At 40.7% G+C, this 17,883-nt stretch overlaps 1 protein-coding gene across 2 annotated transcripts in view; it reads left to right on the plus strand.

Annotated features, from left to right (window-relative positions):
* Positions 1–2,511: 2,511 nt before the first annotated feature.
* The window catches only part of LOC127029051 (ras-related protein Rab-3C-like), a 187,423-nt gene continuing 172,051 nt past the window's right edge, over positions 2,512–17,883 (plus strand). The window contains exons 1-2 of one of the 2 annotated variants that reach the window (XM_050914713.1): positions 2,512–2,574; positions 9,608–9,835. In XM_050914713.1, the coding sequence (XP_050770670.1) occupies positions 2,512–2,574; positions 9,608–9,835 (291 nt within the window). The remainder of the gene's footprint in view (positions 2,575–9,607; positions 9,836–17,883) is intronic. The other variant, XM_050914714.1, reaches the window with a different exon arrangement.

Raw genomic sequence — 17,883 nt, forward strand, 5'->3', positions numbered from 1 at the left:
AGTACCTGCTTTCCAATTCTATAATCAAAAGCTTCTCTGAATATTTTAATCTATTGTTTCAAATATCTATTCAGCTAAGATTTAAAATGCCATTCCAAAATGAGAACTGTTTTATGGAAAGCTATAGTTTAATATATTCATGACTGTGTAATATATTTCTAATACTTTCTTAAAAACAAAACTCCGTAAAACAACACTTTCACAGGGGGAAGAATCTCTCTGTTTTTCCCTAATTGCAATTGATAACAGATATAATGTGCCCTGTTTTCAGAGGAAAATGAGTTGTTACTCATGATTTTTGGTATGTATTCACCTAAAATCAATAGCAAGACTAAATCACATGCATTAAAAAAAAAATCAACTCTTAACATGCTCATGCATGCATGCACACACAGAGATGGTTTAAAATGTAAGTATTGAGCAAATTCATGATGTCTACATGCCTACAGTGGCAGAAAGAGTAACATTCAATGTTTCATGCAGGAAAGAAAAATCAGCTGCAAAAATGCATGATGGCATATATCATGTCTTTGAAAAAAACCCACTTAATTCCTATTTTCATGTTATAGTGAGGTAGCTTTAAATAGCTGTAAATGAAATTAAAAACCTGCAGAGCTAGAATGAAATTACTTCTGACATACACTTTAATCTGTATTCATGACTCCTTTATACAATTTGCCTATGTCATAGCTCCTATAGGTGATTTACTTTATGCAACACATACCACATACGTAGAAGTGTGTAGTCCACAGGACAGACTGCTGTTTTCACGCTGCCTTGGCCACTGCACCTGCCTTCTCCTTGCCCTTCCCTCTCTGCCCAGACAACGCCCAGCTCTCAAACCTCGGGCAAACATCCCCAGAGTGAGTTACCCATGCTGCTCATACCCATTGTTCGTCTTCACCCATTCAGTAGAGAACATGCCAAATCTTAAATCTGAATACAAAACTGATTATACATTTTCCCACCAACTAGAGACCTGTATATTTGGTCCCAAGATAAGTATAGATTCTGCATTAGAGGACGGGGTTATGGAAAAAGTGCCAAGAAAGATGTTTATAACATCTTCTTGGACAATAAAAACCGGTGTTGGGGACACATGCATAGGTGTGCTGCTTTTTTGGTGGTTTACTGGCATTCTTTTATAATGACCTTGATACTGCCGTCAAAAACAAGTGCCACCACCCAGAAGCAATGCTGCCGTTTCTGCACAGGGCTGCTGGCATTGTACAGCAGCATGGCTCGGCACCTGCCTGCTGCTGTTTGTCAAAGGTCGGAGAAAATCAAAGTGAGGAAAGAGAAAGCAGGAACAGACAGTAGGATATGACAGAGGAGAAGTCATGGAGTGTTTAGGGACTGTTATTATACAACAATAACAACATTATCAGTGGTCGCCATGCCAAAGGGCGCTCAGCCTCGCTCAGCCCTTTGGCCAGCTGTGGGGAAGGAGAAAGGAGGTGGGAGAGGGACCGAGGCATGGCGGACGCTGCGGGAACCTCGCGAGTGCAGGGCTGCAGCCACCACAAACCCTCCCCTCGGGTGCCCCCCGGGCCGGCCTCCCCGCCAGCTCCCGCTGGGCTGCCGGCGCTCCGCGGCGGGGCCTGGCCGGCAGCGAGGGCCGGGCTGGCGCGAGGCCCACAGCAGGGCGGGGCGGGTGGTGCGGGCGCCCCCTGCCGGCGGGACGGAGCGGCGCCGCACCGCGCCCCGGCGCGGGACCAGCTCGGCTGCGGGTACAGGGATAAAGGGACGTGAAATGGCAGCGCAACACAGACACTTCCCGGCCGACCCCGCAGGAGGCGCGGTGCAGTGGCACGGCACGGCACAGGAGGAGAGGGGTGTCTGCCTCACTCCGTGGCTCCCGCGTCGCCGAGCGACTCCCCGCAGCTCGCGTGGGAGCTACTGCCTGCCCTGCCCTGCCCTGCCCGGGGCCCGCCGCCGCCCTCGCTCCCCCAGCCCGACGCTGCTCCTCCGCGGCTGCCGGCGCTAGGGCTGGGCTGGGCCGGGCCGGGCCGGTGGGGCCGCGGAGGGCAGCGCATCCGCCGAACCGGCGGCGCCTGGCTCCGCTAGCTCCGTCCCTGCTTTCCGCTTCAGCGCGGACAAACCGCGCCGCGCCGCGCCCCGCCGCCAGGGCGCCCCGTGCCGCCCGGCCTTTCCCCAGCCCCGCCGTCTCTCCGCAGCCCCGAGAGGAGTTTGCAAAGCGCCGCGCTCTCCCCGCCGCCGCGCGGACTGCACCGCCTCCGCCCGCGCTGGCCTCCGCAGGGGCAGCGGCGGCGGTCCGCCGGACGCAGAGCATCCCGGGAGTTGTAGTCTTTCTTTCCCGCCCTGGCGGCGGCGGGAGCAGGGCAGCGGGGACTACAGCTCCTGAGGGCGCGCGGGAGGGAGGGGCGGTGCCGGGGGAGGAGCGAGGACAGCTCCGGTGCTGATCGCGACGCGAATTTGTCAACAGAGCCCGGGTTGGCGGCGGGCGGCGGCGGTTGGCGTGCGCGAGCGAGCGGCGGGCCGCGCCCGGCGATGAGGCACGAAGCGCCCATGCAGGTCGGTCCCCGGGCCGGAGCCGAGCGAGCGGCGAGGGGGGCGGCGGGCGCAGCGCAGCCGAGAGCTGGGCGCCCCGGCGCCTGCGGGACGGGGCAGGAGCCCCTCCGCCCTGCAGCGGCATGGCGGGGCCGCCGGGCCGGGCTCTCCCGCTGGTGGCCGGGGAGTGTGAGGGGGGAGGGGGTGAGGACGCCCCTTGCGTGAGGGGGCCCGGAGGGTGCGTGAGGCGGCTCCGCGGTGTGTGTGAGGGGGCCCGGGAGGGTGCGTGAGGCGGCTCCGCGGTGTGTGTGAGGGGGCCGGGGGGGGTGGGGGTCGCGTCCCTGTGAGAGGGGCCCCCGGCGGGCGGTCTCGCCGGCGGGGGGCGACCGCAGCCCGTCGCGGGGCGGGGGTGCGGTGGGGCCACCCCGTTCCCCGCGCAGCGCGGCTCCCCGGGCCGGGGGGGCAGCCTGAGCAGGAGGCTGGGCGGCACGGCCCTGCGGTGGCCGCCACCCCGCCGCGATGGCCGCGGGTGGGTTTCGGGTCTCATACGGGCGAACCGAACAGTCTTTTACAGATACTGCCCTTTGAGCGTTGGTCGCAGCTCCCCTGGGAGTGAAAGGATGTAAGTTGTTAGGTAATGAGATGTAACGAGGTCCTACCTGGATGCACAGGAAGTTGGCACGATATCTCCACCTGTTTATTCAAGGAGCAGTTATCCATCTGCACCAGGGAAAGATGGCTCATTGCTGGAATTGGGGGTAGCAAAGAGGTGGCCCCTTTTCAGCAGTTTTTATATATGAAAAAATATAATGCCCCTTAGCACTGGAGGAACAGATGATATACAGATACAAGTTACATTATGCACAGTTTTTAGCAGTTTCTAAGTAGTTGTTTCAAAACAGTTTATGCTGGCATACTGTACTTCAGTTATTTATTAGGACCTATTTTATATTCTCATGCAGGAGCTCTGGGGGCCCCAGACTATACACTTGAACACATGATTGTTTTTTAATAGAAGAACAGTCATGTTACCAGTGGATTGGTAACAATCAATCCTGCTTATTTTATACAATGCAAAGAGCACTTTTGCAGTCTGCTGTGATTTAAGTTATGAACTGCAGCTCTGTTAGCTAATATTTTTCATGCTAGATATCTACTCTGTCAGGAATAGAATTTCAGCTTGAAAGGAAGATCCGCATCCTCTTCAATATGCATGTTCGAAAAGAAATCTGAAATCTTAAGTTAGGTTGATATGGAGTTGAGTTTGTTTGACTTTGGACAGAGACTGATAATCTCATAAATCTTTTGCAGAGCAATTGCTTGGATGTCACATGCTGAAACCTTTCAACTAAAGAGGTGCTCTAGAAATAAGCCCTTCTTCAGTAAGAATGTCTTTCAGTTTTCTGATTGGAGAACAGCAATAATTAGGATGCTGTTTAAGATGCCTAGTTCTGCATGCTACATGCATGTATTGGGAATGTTTATGTGGTATTTGCCATTTATTTACACATGCTTATTGAGATACTGAAGTCATGTTTAGTATGTATTGGCTTTGGAGAGCAAATTTTGCTAGTAAAGGATGACAAATACAGATTGGTCACTATTGTATTTGACATTTGACAGGTGTTGAATTCAGTGATGTTGTTAAATAGTTGTGGAAACAAAATGGTGGTACAACATTAAAATAAAATCTAAAGAAAGGAAAGTCCAGATATAAAAATTATGTACTTGACACATATCAGAGAACAGCTTCTTGGGTTTTTTATATGATTGTCAGTACAAATGGAATTATTGTTAAACATAATTGAATAAAAGTCATCAGAAATCAGAGCCTTAGGATAAAAAGAGACAGCAAGGAGCTATAAAAACCCCTATAAATTCTACTTTTTCAAGGTTGGTGAGATGGTCAAACAATGTCTATTTTTAAGCATATCTCATCCAAAATTATAATCACAAGCATCTGGATTTTTCCAAGATGTGAAAATGCAGTCTGGCAGATGAAGTTTGATTCCCACTTGTAGTTTCTGTATGTTTTCTTTCTTTCTTCTACTTACACCATTCCCAGCATACTCAAATATTATTCTTATTAAAGATTGAAGTAAAACAATATTCTATTGTGGGTTCTTCTTAAGTGTCTTTTCTTTTTCCAACATTAGGCTAGTATGGTTGGTCCTTGTTCAAATGTGGTTTAGAGTGGCTGAACTAATTGCTTGATTTATCTCTTTTAGCTATCTGATTTCATACTACATTAAACAAATGTAGTTTCTTTGCACACAACAGCTTTATGGAACAGCCTGTTACAGAGCTACCATCTCTGAATTGTAGAGCAACAGAAAGAGTGATCAAGTGTATGTCTTTTGATCATGATAAAAACAAGTTAAAGGAGAGCGTAAGCACTTTTTTTTTCTATTCCCATCAAGCAATAATTAAAAAGAAAACCAAGAAGTTAAAATATTTTAGCAGGATGAGAAAAAGGGCCTGTGCAGTGGCACTGTCATTCTATATTTATGAATTCTTTGTTTCAATCTCAAGCTTATGCCATTTCTCTGTAGACAAGAAGGGCCAAAATTACCAGAAAGGCAGCCCAAACAGTCCTTCCAGAGAGGGAGGTACCTAGTGTAAAAGTTTGCTATTGTCATCTGCTGGATATAATTGGATCTGAGTCAGAGTTTGTGACTACTTTTCATTTTTCTAGCCATTTTTTCAAAGAACAGATATAAATCTTAGTAGTGCTCATGGCCATGGAGAGGGCTTTGGTTTAGAAGTCAAAAGCAATGAACTCTTTTTTTTTTTTCCTGTGAAACATACAAGTGTATGGTTTCTGCATGTTCTTTTAAGAATTGGTCTGAATTAGTTGAAATATCTGTGTATCTTTCAGTAGTTTCCCCTAAGGCTTTGGTGGTACTTTGAAAAGTGAAGATTCAATGGGAAATTCTCAGTGATTCACACACTGATTAACTTGCTTCAAGTTTCACTCTTTATCCGATTGTAGCATGCAAATTTTCCACATTCCCGCACTTTGCCAAAATAAAAAAGGCAGAATTTAGTGTGGATAACCTGTTCTTTGTGTTTATCAGAGCATATGGGCATTAATGGTGACAGTTTGTAGAAAATGCCAGATGTCTACAGACCCTCTCTTTCATTTGCCAGGGCATCAGATCATTTCAAAGGTGACTGAGGCCAGAGAGGTGAGGGAAAAGTAGGAAATGGGAAATAATCTGTAAATACACTATGAACATTTCTGATGCTTTGGCAAGGAAATAAATGAGAACATTTTCTTCTTAGCTTTCCATATCCTGTTGTCACTGGCAATGGTTATGCCCAGACAAAATAGGTTTATAACAGACACATCCAAACACAATGGAGAAGGGCAAAAGCAAGCAAAAAAGCTGCTTCCAGATATTTAAGAGGTTATTCTAAAATTATGATGAAAAAAGCCAAATCAAAGCTATTAGACACAGGAATTAGCATGGCAATTCATCTCCTATCACTCAGCAAAATTATTAGATATGTCAGTCTTGGTTCAAATTAGAAACACTGGAGTGGAAGAGCCTGCCAAGCCACTGAGTCCACAGAGCAAGTTATATACACCTTTTTGTAAATTGATCAAGCTGCATTTGGCGTCAGTAGTCCTAAGTGTATACTGGAGCAGACACTGGACATTAAGAAGTGAGTATAAACTAGTCCTGAGTGTCTTTGAGCTGGAGATTAGAAAGTATCTAACCAGCAAAGGAATGAGCTTCCACAGTACACTTCCAAAAAGGGGTAGTGACAGAAAGAGGACTACTGACACCACACTAAGTGTGTTTTGCTGAAAGTGAGGCATGTTTAATATATCCATTTAATCATTTGAGAAGAGAACTTTGTCAAAATAAAGGTAAGGTTTTTGCTTTCTTGGAAACAGAATATCATAACATTAGCACGGTTGGCATGTTTATTTGGTTCCCATCCATGTATGTAATATTTAATTAACAGGCCTGAACATGGCATTCCTGGTGATTATTTCCAGCATCATTTCCAAAGGAGGAACATAACGTCAGCACTAGCTTCTTCATATTTCTTTGCCAAATGCCTCCATAGTAGAGACAAGTCCTGTTAGGAGTGAACTGACATATTAATACACTGGGAAGTGGGCTACAGTGCATCCCATACTTACTTGAAATCAGCAGCTTGCATTTAAGAAAGAGAAGCACTGTAGGTGTATTCACAAAGCCCAAGAGGACCAAGCATCTAGGTTTCCCTTACAGTCAACAGAAAAATAGAGACTCTAGAGTATCATTTAGAGTGGGAGCCTGATATAGGTGATGTGAATTGTACTCTGAAGAATCTGTCTCTGTGCTTACTACAGAATGAGTGAGTTTGGGAAGTAATGGCAAAGTGTTAGCACCAGTACTGAGTTTGATTTTTCTTCAGACTAATACAGGCATTAGTACTTTTCTAAAACTCATTTAGGTTTTGGACATGAGAAAGGATCACTATCGATAGTCTAGGGATACTGGCTCTCTAGGCTAAAGTTAGTCTCTCCAAACAGTTTGAATTATTATCAATACCTCACTAATCATCTCATGATTCCCCAGGTGGGAGGTGGAGAAATTAGTCCTTTCCCATGCCTTTCCTATGCCTTCTGCATCCTGTAATAGGCAGACATGCTCCTACCCCTGAAATAAAAGATGGCTGCAATTCTGTGTTCAACTTGCCCATAATTCTGCCTATGGTACTGCAAGTAATGAATCCATAAGTTCAAGACACAGTGAAGGTGGTGTTTTTTAATTTTTTATTAGTTTTTAAGAACTTTTAAGGAAACTATTGCATGGGTAATGCACATAAACACATTAATTTAGAGGAGCACTGAAATTTCTTTGTGGGGAAAGTCTATATTTAAAACCATCCACAGGAAACAGGTTCTTACTCAGGAAGGCTACATAATGTACAAGATTTAGCAAGACTATTATTAGAATCCAGGTCTCCTGATTCCTCTGCTCACTGAATCATACTGTTTCTGAAGTGTTAGGCATTAAAGTACGTAGGGATGAATTGTAAAAGGCACATAGGACTGAGGCCAGCAAATGAAATGAAAGCTAAAACCCTTTTTTGTAAACCTTAAGTGAGTTGAAGAAGCTACATGGAAGGCTTCCTAGGAGATAAAATCAAGAAAGAAAATGATTTTTCTTCTTCTTGCTAGAAGTGGTAACTACTGGTTTCAGCTGCTGCATTAGAGATTAGCCAGAAGGGCAGCAGAACAGGCTGCTGGAGAAAGCACACAGGCTACACACTGGCATCCCCAGCCACTGCACAGTCTTTTGTCTGCTGGACTTGTTGTTGCAAATTGTACACAACATCAGCATTCTCTTCTTTACTACTTTATAGCCAGTTGTGATTAGACTAGTATAAACAGCATTTGATTTTCTTTTTCTCACGTTCCAAGCAAAATATTCCCAAATAGTTTTACAATAAGGGAGAGTAGTGAAGGTGGACAGGATTTGTTTGTCTTTTGCTGTAGAAATCAGAAAGATGAAAGATTAGTGATGTATATGCTTGGTAATTTGTAGGGTTTTGTTCTAAAGCTTCTTTGTTGCATGCCTGTGAAAGAAGTGAATAAATATTAAGGCCAATGCAAAAACTCAGGATACAAACACGTAGGTACCCAAGACTACATTTAATCAAGAACTTTAGTCACTGCTAAATAAAAGGGTAATTCTGAAATCAAACACTCCCTACTGCATTATTTATGAAATATAAATCTTTTACACTGAATTTTCTCTCAAAGGCTTGCTACTTCTGTTGTCTCCTTCAGGACTTTTTGTTCCCACTTCTATACGCCTTTTCAGTAGCCCAAAGAAGCTGGCATACTGTTATTTGTACTATGAGACAGCAGAATTAGCTCAGAAAATTTATGCAGTAATTGAAATTCTGCTGAGAAGGTGGGTTAGTGTACAGCCCTCGCCCTTCTGCAAGGTCCTAGTTCCAGCTGTCCTCTCTGACTGCCCAAATGCACTCTGAGATGTTTAACTTAGAAAGCTTTGACGTGGGCTGCTTTTCCATAAATCTTTATGTTAGGATATACTGTTTGTTTTTTTATCTGAAATCAGTGTGCAAATGTGTTGCCCTTAGTATTGCCAAACTCCAAGAATTTAAAATCCTGCCAGGCTCCCAAAATACTTATTTTTCTTAAAAAGCATATGAGGTGAAACACTACCTAGTTCTAAGTTCTTTATTTTTGCCATCTGCTTTTTGAGCTTCCCAGGAAGAATTTTGGTCAGGTTTTCAAGTTAATCTCTGCAACCCTCCTGAAAGCTAAAAGTGTACTTTTTATAAATGGAACCCATGATCTTTGTACTCTAGAGCAAAATAAGCTTGCTATTTAGCAGTATTCAGTAATCTGTGCTTATTCAGGTGTTTTATATAGATTAGAAGCTGTATTTTAAGGACTCAAATTTGAAAACATTGGCAACTGTCACTTATGATGATGTTGCATTAACATTGAAAATTCCAAAACTATAGAAGAGACGAGAACTAGAAAAAATCAAGACCTTATTTCAGAGGTATATACCCAACTCACTATTTAATGGTATGATAACTGAAAGCTGGTAATGGCAAAATGCTTTGAATAAGGTTATAGGCATTACAAAAGACTGTAGCATATTTACAGTAAAATAAGTGGTTCAAGAATTCTATCAGATGTAAAACAGATTAAGCTTTTGCTTGGAAATATACCTCCTATATCATAACCCAGCATTCATCTCTTATTTCCTTCTTGTACATGTGAAGTATCTTTGTCTATATTTCCACCATCTATTTCATTCATCACATTTTCTGAAAGTAGATCTTTTTTAATGATATACTCAAGAACTGTCCTGGATTTTTAGATTTTTTTTTTTTTTTGGTACCAGTCACCATTGATGTTTACCTTTGATACATCCTCTTTTGCAACTGGAACTATTACCATGGATACAAGAATTGTAAAAAAGACTTAAGCCTCTGTGAACTTCTTGAGTTCATTCATATCTGTTATCAAAAATTCCAATAAAATCTAAATGTTTCCAGTTTTATGTGAAACAAGAGACAATAAACTATTTCTTTTTATTTTAAATTACAGATGGCATCTGCTCAAGATTCCAGATATGGCCAGAAAGATACATCTGACCAGAACTTTGATTACATGTTCAAACTGCTCATTATCGGCAACAGCAGTGTTGGGAAAACCTCCTTTTTGTTTCGATACGCTGATGATTCCTTTACGTCCGCATTTGTAAGCACAGTTGGGATCGATTTCAAAGTAAAAACGGTTTTCAAAAATGAAAAAAGAATTAAGCTACAGATTTGGGTAAGCCAAAAATAATAATTCTATGAACTTAGCAAGCTGTAGCAGTTTGATAGATAGCATTTAAGCTACTGTAGGTTTGCATTGAATGTCATAACCTTTATATATATTTACACACATATGGCATAGTAATGAAAAAGCAATTAATTCTTTCCTGCATCATTTTTCTGTCTTGAATAATAGAGTGTAGACAGTATTTTTAAGGTATTGAAGTACAGCAGAGTATATATTCTGAATTAAATTCCATTAAGAAATAACACAGGTTGACAAATATTGGTATCTGTGCAGCAAGGTATAAACAACTGTGCAATATATAGTCTATTGAAAGTGATACATGTTATTAAAGAGTATCTTGAAATACCAGTTAGGATCTGGTTTCTTCCCACAAAAAATATAAATTCATGTAGGAACTATGATAGTGGATGCATAACAGAAGGCATAATGTTTTGCTCTGTCAGTTATCTGTGTCATCCTGATCACCTGAAACCTCTTCCTTCTGCTGAGGAAGCAAATGTGCGGAAAGAGAAAGTGTAGCAACAGCTGTGTTGCCCAAGTGTACAAAAACCCTCATTCCTTGCCTAAACCTCAGAGATGGTAGAAAGATGCCAAATATAGGAAAGTGTGATGCCAGGGAATAGGTGTTCTTTTCTGCAAACTTTCCTCAGAAAGAAAGGATAGCCAAAACTTATTTATGCAGGAGCTGCTGATGCTCACATCTCCTAATTCTTGGGTGATAGGGTGATACTCACTTAAAGGAGGGGAGGATAGCAGAACATTTAACAACGTAGGATCTGGAATTAAAGCTTCAGGTCTTTGCCATCTTCCTTGGGTGCTTGAAGATTTTGAGCAATGTTTCCTTTGTGAGATATTTGTAACAACAGCCTTATTAACAAAAATTTTCTTTTTTTTTTGTGCATGAATACAAGTCATTTAAAAATGTATTTAATGATGGGCAGCCATTAAAACTTGGGAAACCTTGGATCAAATACAACCAGGTCATCTAACATGTTTTGAACAGCAGATAAAGTGAATATGTTTTTAATATGGCACAAAGGTGAATTTCCCGGAGTTTCCTAGGCTATATCTCATTCATGTCTTTTTAGGTAGGCTGCAGTCCTTGATATCTCAAATCATTTGTTGTTCTGTGCCCTCTAGGAACTGGAACACAGACTCTTTGCCTCTCAAATTCTCTACATTTTTAAGCTTAGTTTCTTACTATTATCATGAGTATAACAGTGCTACATACTATGTAACTATGTGTCATATGTGTGCTTTCACTGCAATAACATGCTAGTTTCATTGTAGTACTTTTTAATGTTGGAGATCACATGGTAATTCACATTGACATTACCTTATTTTTTTATAATGGAGCAATAAAATTGTTTTCACATTATAGTTTTCCCATTAAAATTTTAATGCCAGTTCTTAAAAAGCCTTGTCATTGCCAAATGAACTCAAATTGCAATAGCTCACTATTGCTGTTTGCACTTTTTAGATGGAGTATTCTGCATTGGAGCATTGTGTTGCAGTTATGCTTGCTAGAGTAAATCTGTTGACTGTTGCACCCCTGGGACCTTAAATAAAATCAGTTAAGTATCTCAGAAAGCTATTCTAGTGCACAAAATCTGAAATAGAGCACTGTTACCCCATCTTGTAAGCTATATCAACAGCTCTATTTTTCTTAATATGCAGTATCTGTATATAACACCTGTCTATATTATACTTTATTACTTTTCTTTGATTATTCAAATGTCTTTCTAAAATGAATAGCACTCCTGCAATATCCATTTCTATTTCAAACTACATTTACGAAAGACCATTTATATTACATAAAATATAAACCTGAACATATCAGAGGGAGTGTGATTTGATGTTAATTCTGAGTAGAAACATGCATGAGCTTATAACACTTCCTTCAAAATCACTGGCAAAGTATTTGGTGACATCATGTGATAAATGATATTCAGCATATATGAAATAAAACATTCTGAAAAATCTCACAGGTTTGAATAGTCAGAAGAAACTGGAAATGAAGTGCAACTTTAAAATGTGTTCTGAATGATGAGATCAGAACTGAATTACTTTTCCATGTACTGCAGTGAAGAAATACATGGAATGCCACTGTTCTACTGTCCTTGCCTGGCAGTAAAATGCATAAATGTGTAAATAGTAATGCTGTTAAAGTCACTAAAATTCCCTAGCTAGAGAGACAGTTGATCCAACATGTTTCCAGTTACAATTTTGTACATGTTTTTTTGGGGTAGACATTTAAACTTCGTGTTTAATAGCCATTTCAGCATGATACTTTGTGTTCAACTTGAAGCATGTTGGAGCTTGGAGCACTGATTTCCTCAGAATAAGATTCTTATATGCTTACCAGTGAAGTGTGTCAGTTTGTTTGAAAGTCAGCATGGGCACTCGAGGAAGCAGAGTCATTATTTCTTAATAAAATTCACTGTATGATTATTACAGATAAACTAGCAAGGGTTAACAGGTTGAAGTAGGTGCTGTCTTACATACTGGGATGCCCTGCAGGTCTTTTGTTTGTTTGAGGTTTTTTCTTGCTTTGAGGCAATGGTGCCTTATTCTTGGATTCAGAGGACCTGAATTGAATTGTCTTTTATTGTTCAAGTCAGGGAGGATGTGGCGCTCTCTAGTACTTTTATTGTTATTGCTTTTTCATATAGTCAGAAAGAGCCTGCTGGGAGCACTGTAAGGTTTGCTTTTTTTCCTTCTGAGCCAAACACCTTCTTTCCACAATATTTCTTACTGGAATTGAGAGACGTTCAGAGTTCAAGTGCTATATTCATTAGTGATAGCACATTACCTTGTCATAGGACCACCAGTTGGCCCTGAAATTTTGTTTCACAGCAAGTTATAAATGTGACAACCCTGGTATGGACATTGCAAAGACAGCATAATAACAGGTTTTTTTACCTTTTAAAAGAGAGAAATCCATAAAAAAGGCATTTTACCCAAAAAGGTATTGATTTCTCAACAGAAACTATAAGAAATTTTGGAAAGGAATTTTGTCTGTATGGAGGACATAGGTGCATAGGATAAAAGTCCATGAGAGGGCTTTAGGATGTTTTACAGTGTCAAATAATAAACAGCAATACATTTTTCCTCCATTTGGTTTGAGCCAGTAATATTAAAGAGATGGGACTGGAAGGCTATAAGATTATTTTGGTTTCAAACTTCTAGATTTCAAATTATGTCAAATAAAAAAAATACATGGCTTGTCAATACCAATGCTGACAAAAATATACTCTAAAGAAAATGATTAAAAGCTCAGAGGTGCAAATCAGAAAAGAAAATTAAGTTTAATGTTATAAATCTATCACTGTATTCACTGTATAAAGCACTACGTTCAGCATACCCTGCAGCTGTGATGCCATAAAGGTTTGCATTACTTTTGTAAACACTGTCGATTATTTAATAGAAATAACAATGCAAGAGCTTATAGAGAAAATATGGGCAAACTTGGACAGTAGAATTTGTTAGTTAACATTTGTCAAATCATTAGAATAGGAAAAAACCGGGGGGGGGGGGGAAGTGCAGATATTGATTTCTAGAAAATAGAAGATTTACAAAGATAGGTCAACATATTTGTTTAACTGACAGTGTATCCATGCCACATCTTTAACTCCTGTTTAAAATTTACTTGATCAGAACTCTCAGTGATTTCTAACTGATTTCAGTACAAATTTTGTTTGAGGAATCAAGCATCAAGTTTTCCCTCTCTGATCTGTTTATTATACAAAAATGTTCTAACTATAAATGTTCTATACAGCAATATTTGCATAGTTTCTATCTGATTACAGCACTTTGATACAAATATCAGATAAGAACACTGCACTGCCTTTTGCTGCTTAGATGGCTTTTCCCTGGGACTAGCCATAGACTTCATGAACTAGATACAATGATCACACACAAATAAAAGATATCCTCCTAGAGAAGATGGTGTGAGAGCTGCTTGTGTCAGCATACCCTTCCTAGAACTGTGTGTGACAATTTCATTTGATGATACACAAAATGTTGCTGTCTTCACATCAACTGTTTTCTATAAATTGTCATAGGGCTTAGGGACCAAGTGTGGACTAGGTTTTATAAGCTGAATGAGGAAATCCAATTTCATCATTCAATAATTAAAAATATAGTAGTAGTTGTTTAAAAAATATCAATAAACATTAGGCACCTGTTTTTTTGCTCTATAAGCTCCCTAACAGTGCTCTAGCAGTAAAAAGAGGTTCAGTTAAAATGAGAATAATTTTGTGTGTGTGTGTCAGAGGGGTCTGTGGGAGTACCAGTATGAATGAAAATTGCCTTGATATTGGAGTCTTTAAGGGGAATCCTACAGTAACTTGCAAGTGTGGAGGCAGTGCAATATTCCAGAAGTATCCTGTAACAGTGACTATAGCATGAATGCAAGAATCACTAAATACACTGGTTCAGAAGAAAGGTAGTGAAAGCTGAAGCAACAAAACAGGAGTTAAGAGTAGCATGTGGAGATAGAGGATAGTGAATGTAGCAAATGTTTCATCACAGGAATTTCAGGGTCTGATTTTGCCACATCTGACTCATCTGAGTATTTTTAATTGGTATGATAGCCCCATCAAAGTTTATTTCAGGATTCCTTTCTCAGGTGCTGGTGACAGTGTGTGGCTGCTGCTTAGAATACACAGCCTTTTTAGATGAGAATAGTAAATCTAATGTTGAAAATTAAATTTCCTCATCTCAGCATGAAAATCAAATGTGTATCCAGTAATATACCAGGCAGCAAGTGCTTTGAAGACAGCAATATAGAAGGCTCAAAACTGCAGGGATTTGGGATTTCTCTGGATCCATCTGTACTAGTAAATTAAACATACCAAGATTGTCCTTTGGCACTGAGTCCAGCTGGCATGGAATAGCTTTTGTCCATACGTTTAAACTCTTTTAGTCTCTGAAAGAGGATGGCCACATCTAGACTTTGTATTGGTAGTGGTCTCTGGCCTGTGCTAACTCCTGAACCTTGCCCAGGAACTGTTCGGCAGAGTGCTAGCAAGCCTGGGTCAAAACCGTGCCAGAAAACATGCTGACAGTTTCATGGTGTAGACAAATTCCATAGCCTAGAAATGCTCCCTGGAATAACTTAATTTGCTGTTATAGGCATAGCCTGAAAGGGCAGCAGCTCCAGCCAGCCTTGGGTTAGGCTGACCTGTCTGTGGTGATAAGCAATGCAATGTGTTCACAAATGCTGTTCTGTCAGAAGGTTCCAAAGGAACCATTCCTGGGCAAAGATGGTTAATGAGGAATGTGGTTGTGATGGCCAGAACACAAACTCTTTCTGGACCTCCCCTGTTAGCTGAAACAAGGTGAAATGCTGATCTCCTTTGTTTATTTCTCTCTTTTCTACGCAATACACCTGGGGTTTTCAACAACAGATGCTAAAGATCTGCACAGCCAAGGGAAAGCCCATTATAGTACAGACAGAACTATTGTGTTCAGATCTCAGTCAGGGAACCGCCAGGAGTTCTTCATCCTTATATATATCTTGGGAACCTTAGTTACTTCCAGATTTTGTATTTTTTCCTTAATTCAGGGATTCTTAGTGCTCTCTTTACTTTGCCCTGTTTATTCTGTATTCTGTTTCTTGTACCTGTTCTTTTGGTTATATTAAAGTTGCACCCATGGATCCAAGTCAGCTCAGGTTTCCATTGTTTTAGTAATTTCCATTTAGGTAAATAGCCAAGAAAAAAATGGTCAAATAATTCACTTTTAGCCAGTCAAGTGGGAATGAACAGGTGGGAAGGGGAGATGGCTAATGTAGATATTTGTCAGGAAAAGAAAACTGCTTACCTAAAAAGCAGACAAGACAGCTTGCCTTTTCTCTAAACTTTAGTAGATGCTAGTAGTTTATATAATCTGTATAATGTATACATAATGTAAATAGTTTATATAGTTTAAAGTTTAAAGGCATCAGAGCAGAAGCAAATATAAGCAGAGACTGAAAAGATAATATGTGTGCTGCTATTTGAAGTTTGACTGCAATTGCTCATACAATGAGGAATGATGTGAGAGAAAGCACCAGAGTCTGAGAATGGGACCAAGAGTTTATGAGAGAGGGCACCATAAATGATGTAAAAATTCAGAAACAGTTACAGATACTAAATGTGATGCCTTGTATTATTTCCTTGCAAATCACATTGCAAAAGTGGTAACAGATGTGACACTGCAGTCCTTTACTTGTGTCTTGGTTTCGGCTGGGACAGAGTTAACTTTCTTCTTAGTAGCTGGTACAGTGCTGTGTTTTGGATTTAGTGTGAGAATGATGTTGATAACACTCTGAGGTTTTAGTTGTTGCTAAGTAGAGCTTATCTTAAGCCAAGGACTTTTCAGTCTCCCGTGCTCTGCCAGCAAGCAGGTGTGCAAGAAGCTGGGAGGGAGCATAGCCAGGGCAGCTGACCTGAACTAGCCAAAGGGGTATTCCATACCATAGAATGTCATGCCCAGTATATAAACAGGGGGGAGTTGGCCGGGAGGGGCAGATCGCTGCTTGGGCATCGGTCAGCGGGTGGTGAGCAATTGCATTGTGCATCACTTGTCTTTTCTTGGGTGTTATTTCTTTCTTTTTTTGTTATATTCCTTTTCATTACAATTATTATTATATTATTATTATTCTTAGTTAGTATTATATTTTATGTTACTTTAGTTATTAAACTGTTCTTATCTCAACCCACGAGTTTTACCTTTTTTTTCCCTATCCTCCTCCCCACCCCACTGGGAGGGGGGAGGGGGAAACGGCTGTGTGGTGCTTAGTTGCTGGCTGAGGTTAAACCACGACAACTTGAAAAGACAAAACTGAACTCTATAAAACTTTGTGTAAGATATGCTACCTTGGGACCTATTCTGGGTGTAAAATATAGATGCATCCCTTATAAACAATACATTTCTTCTAAAACTACTTGATGTATTTCTTGTATAGAGCCAGGGCCCAGTCTTCAGTGCCAAAGAAGATCTTGGCAATGTAAAAGGCATACTCAATTCAGATGGACTTCAGTGCAAAGAGCACATGCTGTTTGCTTTGTGAGACTGGCCACATTGGCCAGTGATAGCACTTTTTAAAAAGTGATATGCTTTTATTTAAAAAGTACCACTGGCTATTCAAATATCCATGTGACATTACAATCTTATTGCTATAAAAAGCATATGTCTTGAGGGTTTCAAACATTTGCTCTAAACCCATCTCAAAAAAAGGATGGTTCTATCACTTTAGCACCCTGGCTTTCACTGCTGAAACTGCTATTTTTCTGTCATTTTAAAATTTCCTTAATGTTTTTGTTATCACAACAGCAGTTTCTACTGATGAATTGAAAGACACATTCTTATCTTTACATCTGAGAAAGCTGATAGGATGTGGAAAGCATCAAGGCATATAAAGCCCCTTGGTTGCTTAAATACTGCAAGAAGACGTAATGTTACTATTACTGCTTAGCTATAAACAATGTGGTTATTTTCATGTTTCTTTTCAGTTCCTTCCCCTCCTGCTGCTTCTACTTCTAGTCTGTGAATCTGTCTACTTAGGTAAATGCATACTAGGACTTCTGATTGTCTTTCAGTTGGACTATCTGGTTTTCTGTTTTCCAATTAAAGTTGTGCTGCTAAGGAATTATATGGTTCTGGGAATGGTAACCGTGTACAGAGCCCTGCAGCCCCAGGCCTGTGATTTAAATCCAGGTCAGAATTGATCAATAGCTGTTTCTGTCTGATGGATGTTTCGTTGATCTATGTGAAATGAGTTCAGCAGTCTTAGACTGGTTTCTAATTAACGCGTACACTTTGCTTTTCCTAAAATTATCTGAAATTCTGACATTGCAAACACTTCTGCACATTCTTAACATGCGTTATCCTACTGATTCTTTTAGATTTAAAATTGTTTTTTAGTCATATGCTTAATGTTATCTATGTCAAAATTCCTGAGCCACAAGTGTTAGGAGAATACTTGGAAAAGTATCATGTATACTTGCTCTATACTCCTTCCTAGGCAACTGCTTTTGGCCACTGTCAGG

This window comes from Gymnogyps californianus, unplaced genomic scaffold (assembly GCF_018139145.2).
Source record: "Gymnogyps californianus isolate 813 unplaced genomic scaffold, ASM1813914v2 HiC_scaffold_66, whole genome shotgun sequence".
Classification (NCBI taxonomy): Eukaryota; Metazoa; Chordata; class Aves; order Accipitriformes; family Cathartidae; genus Gymnogyps; species Gymnogyps californianus.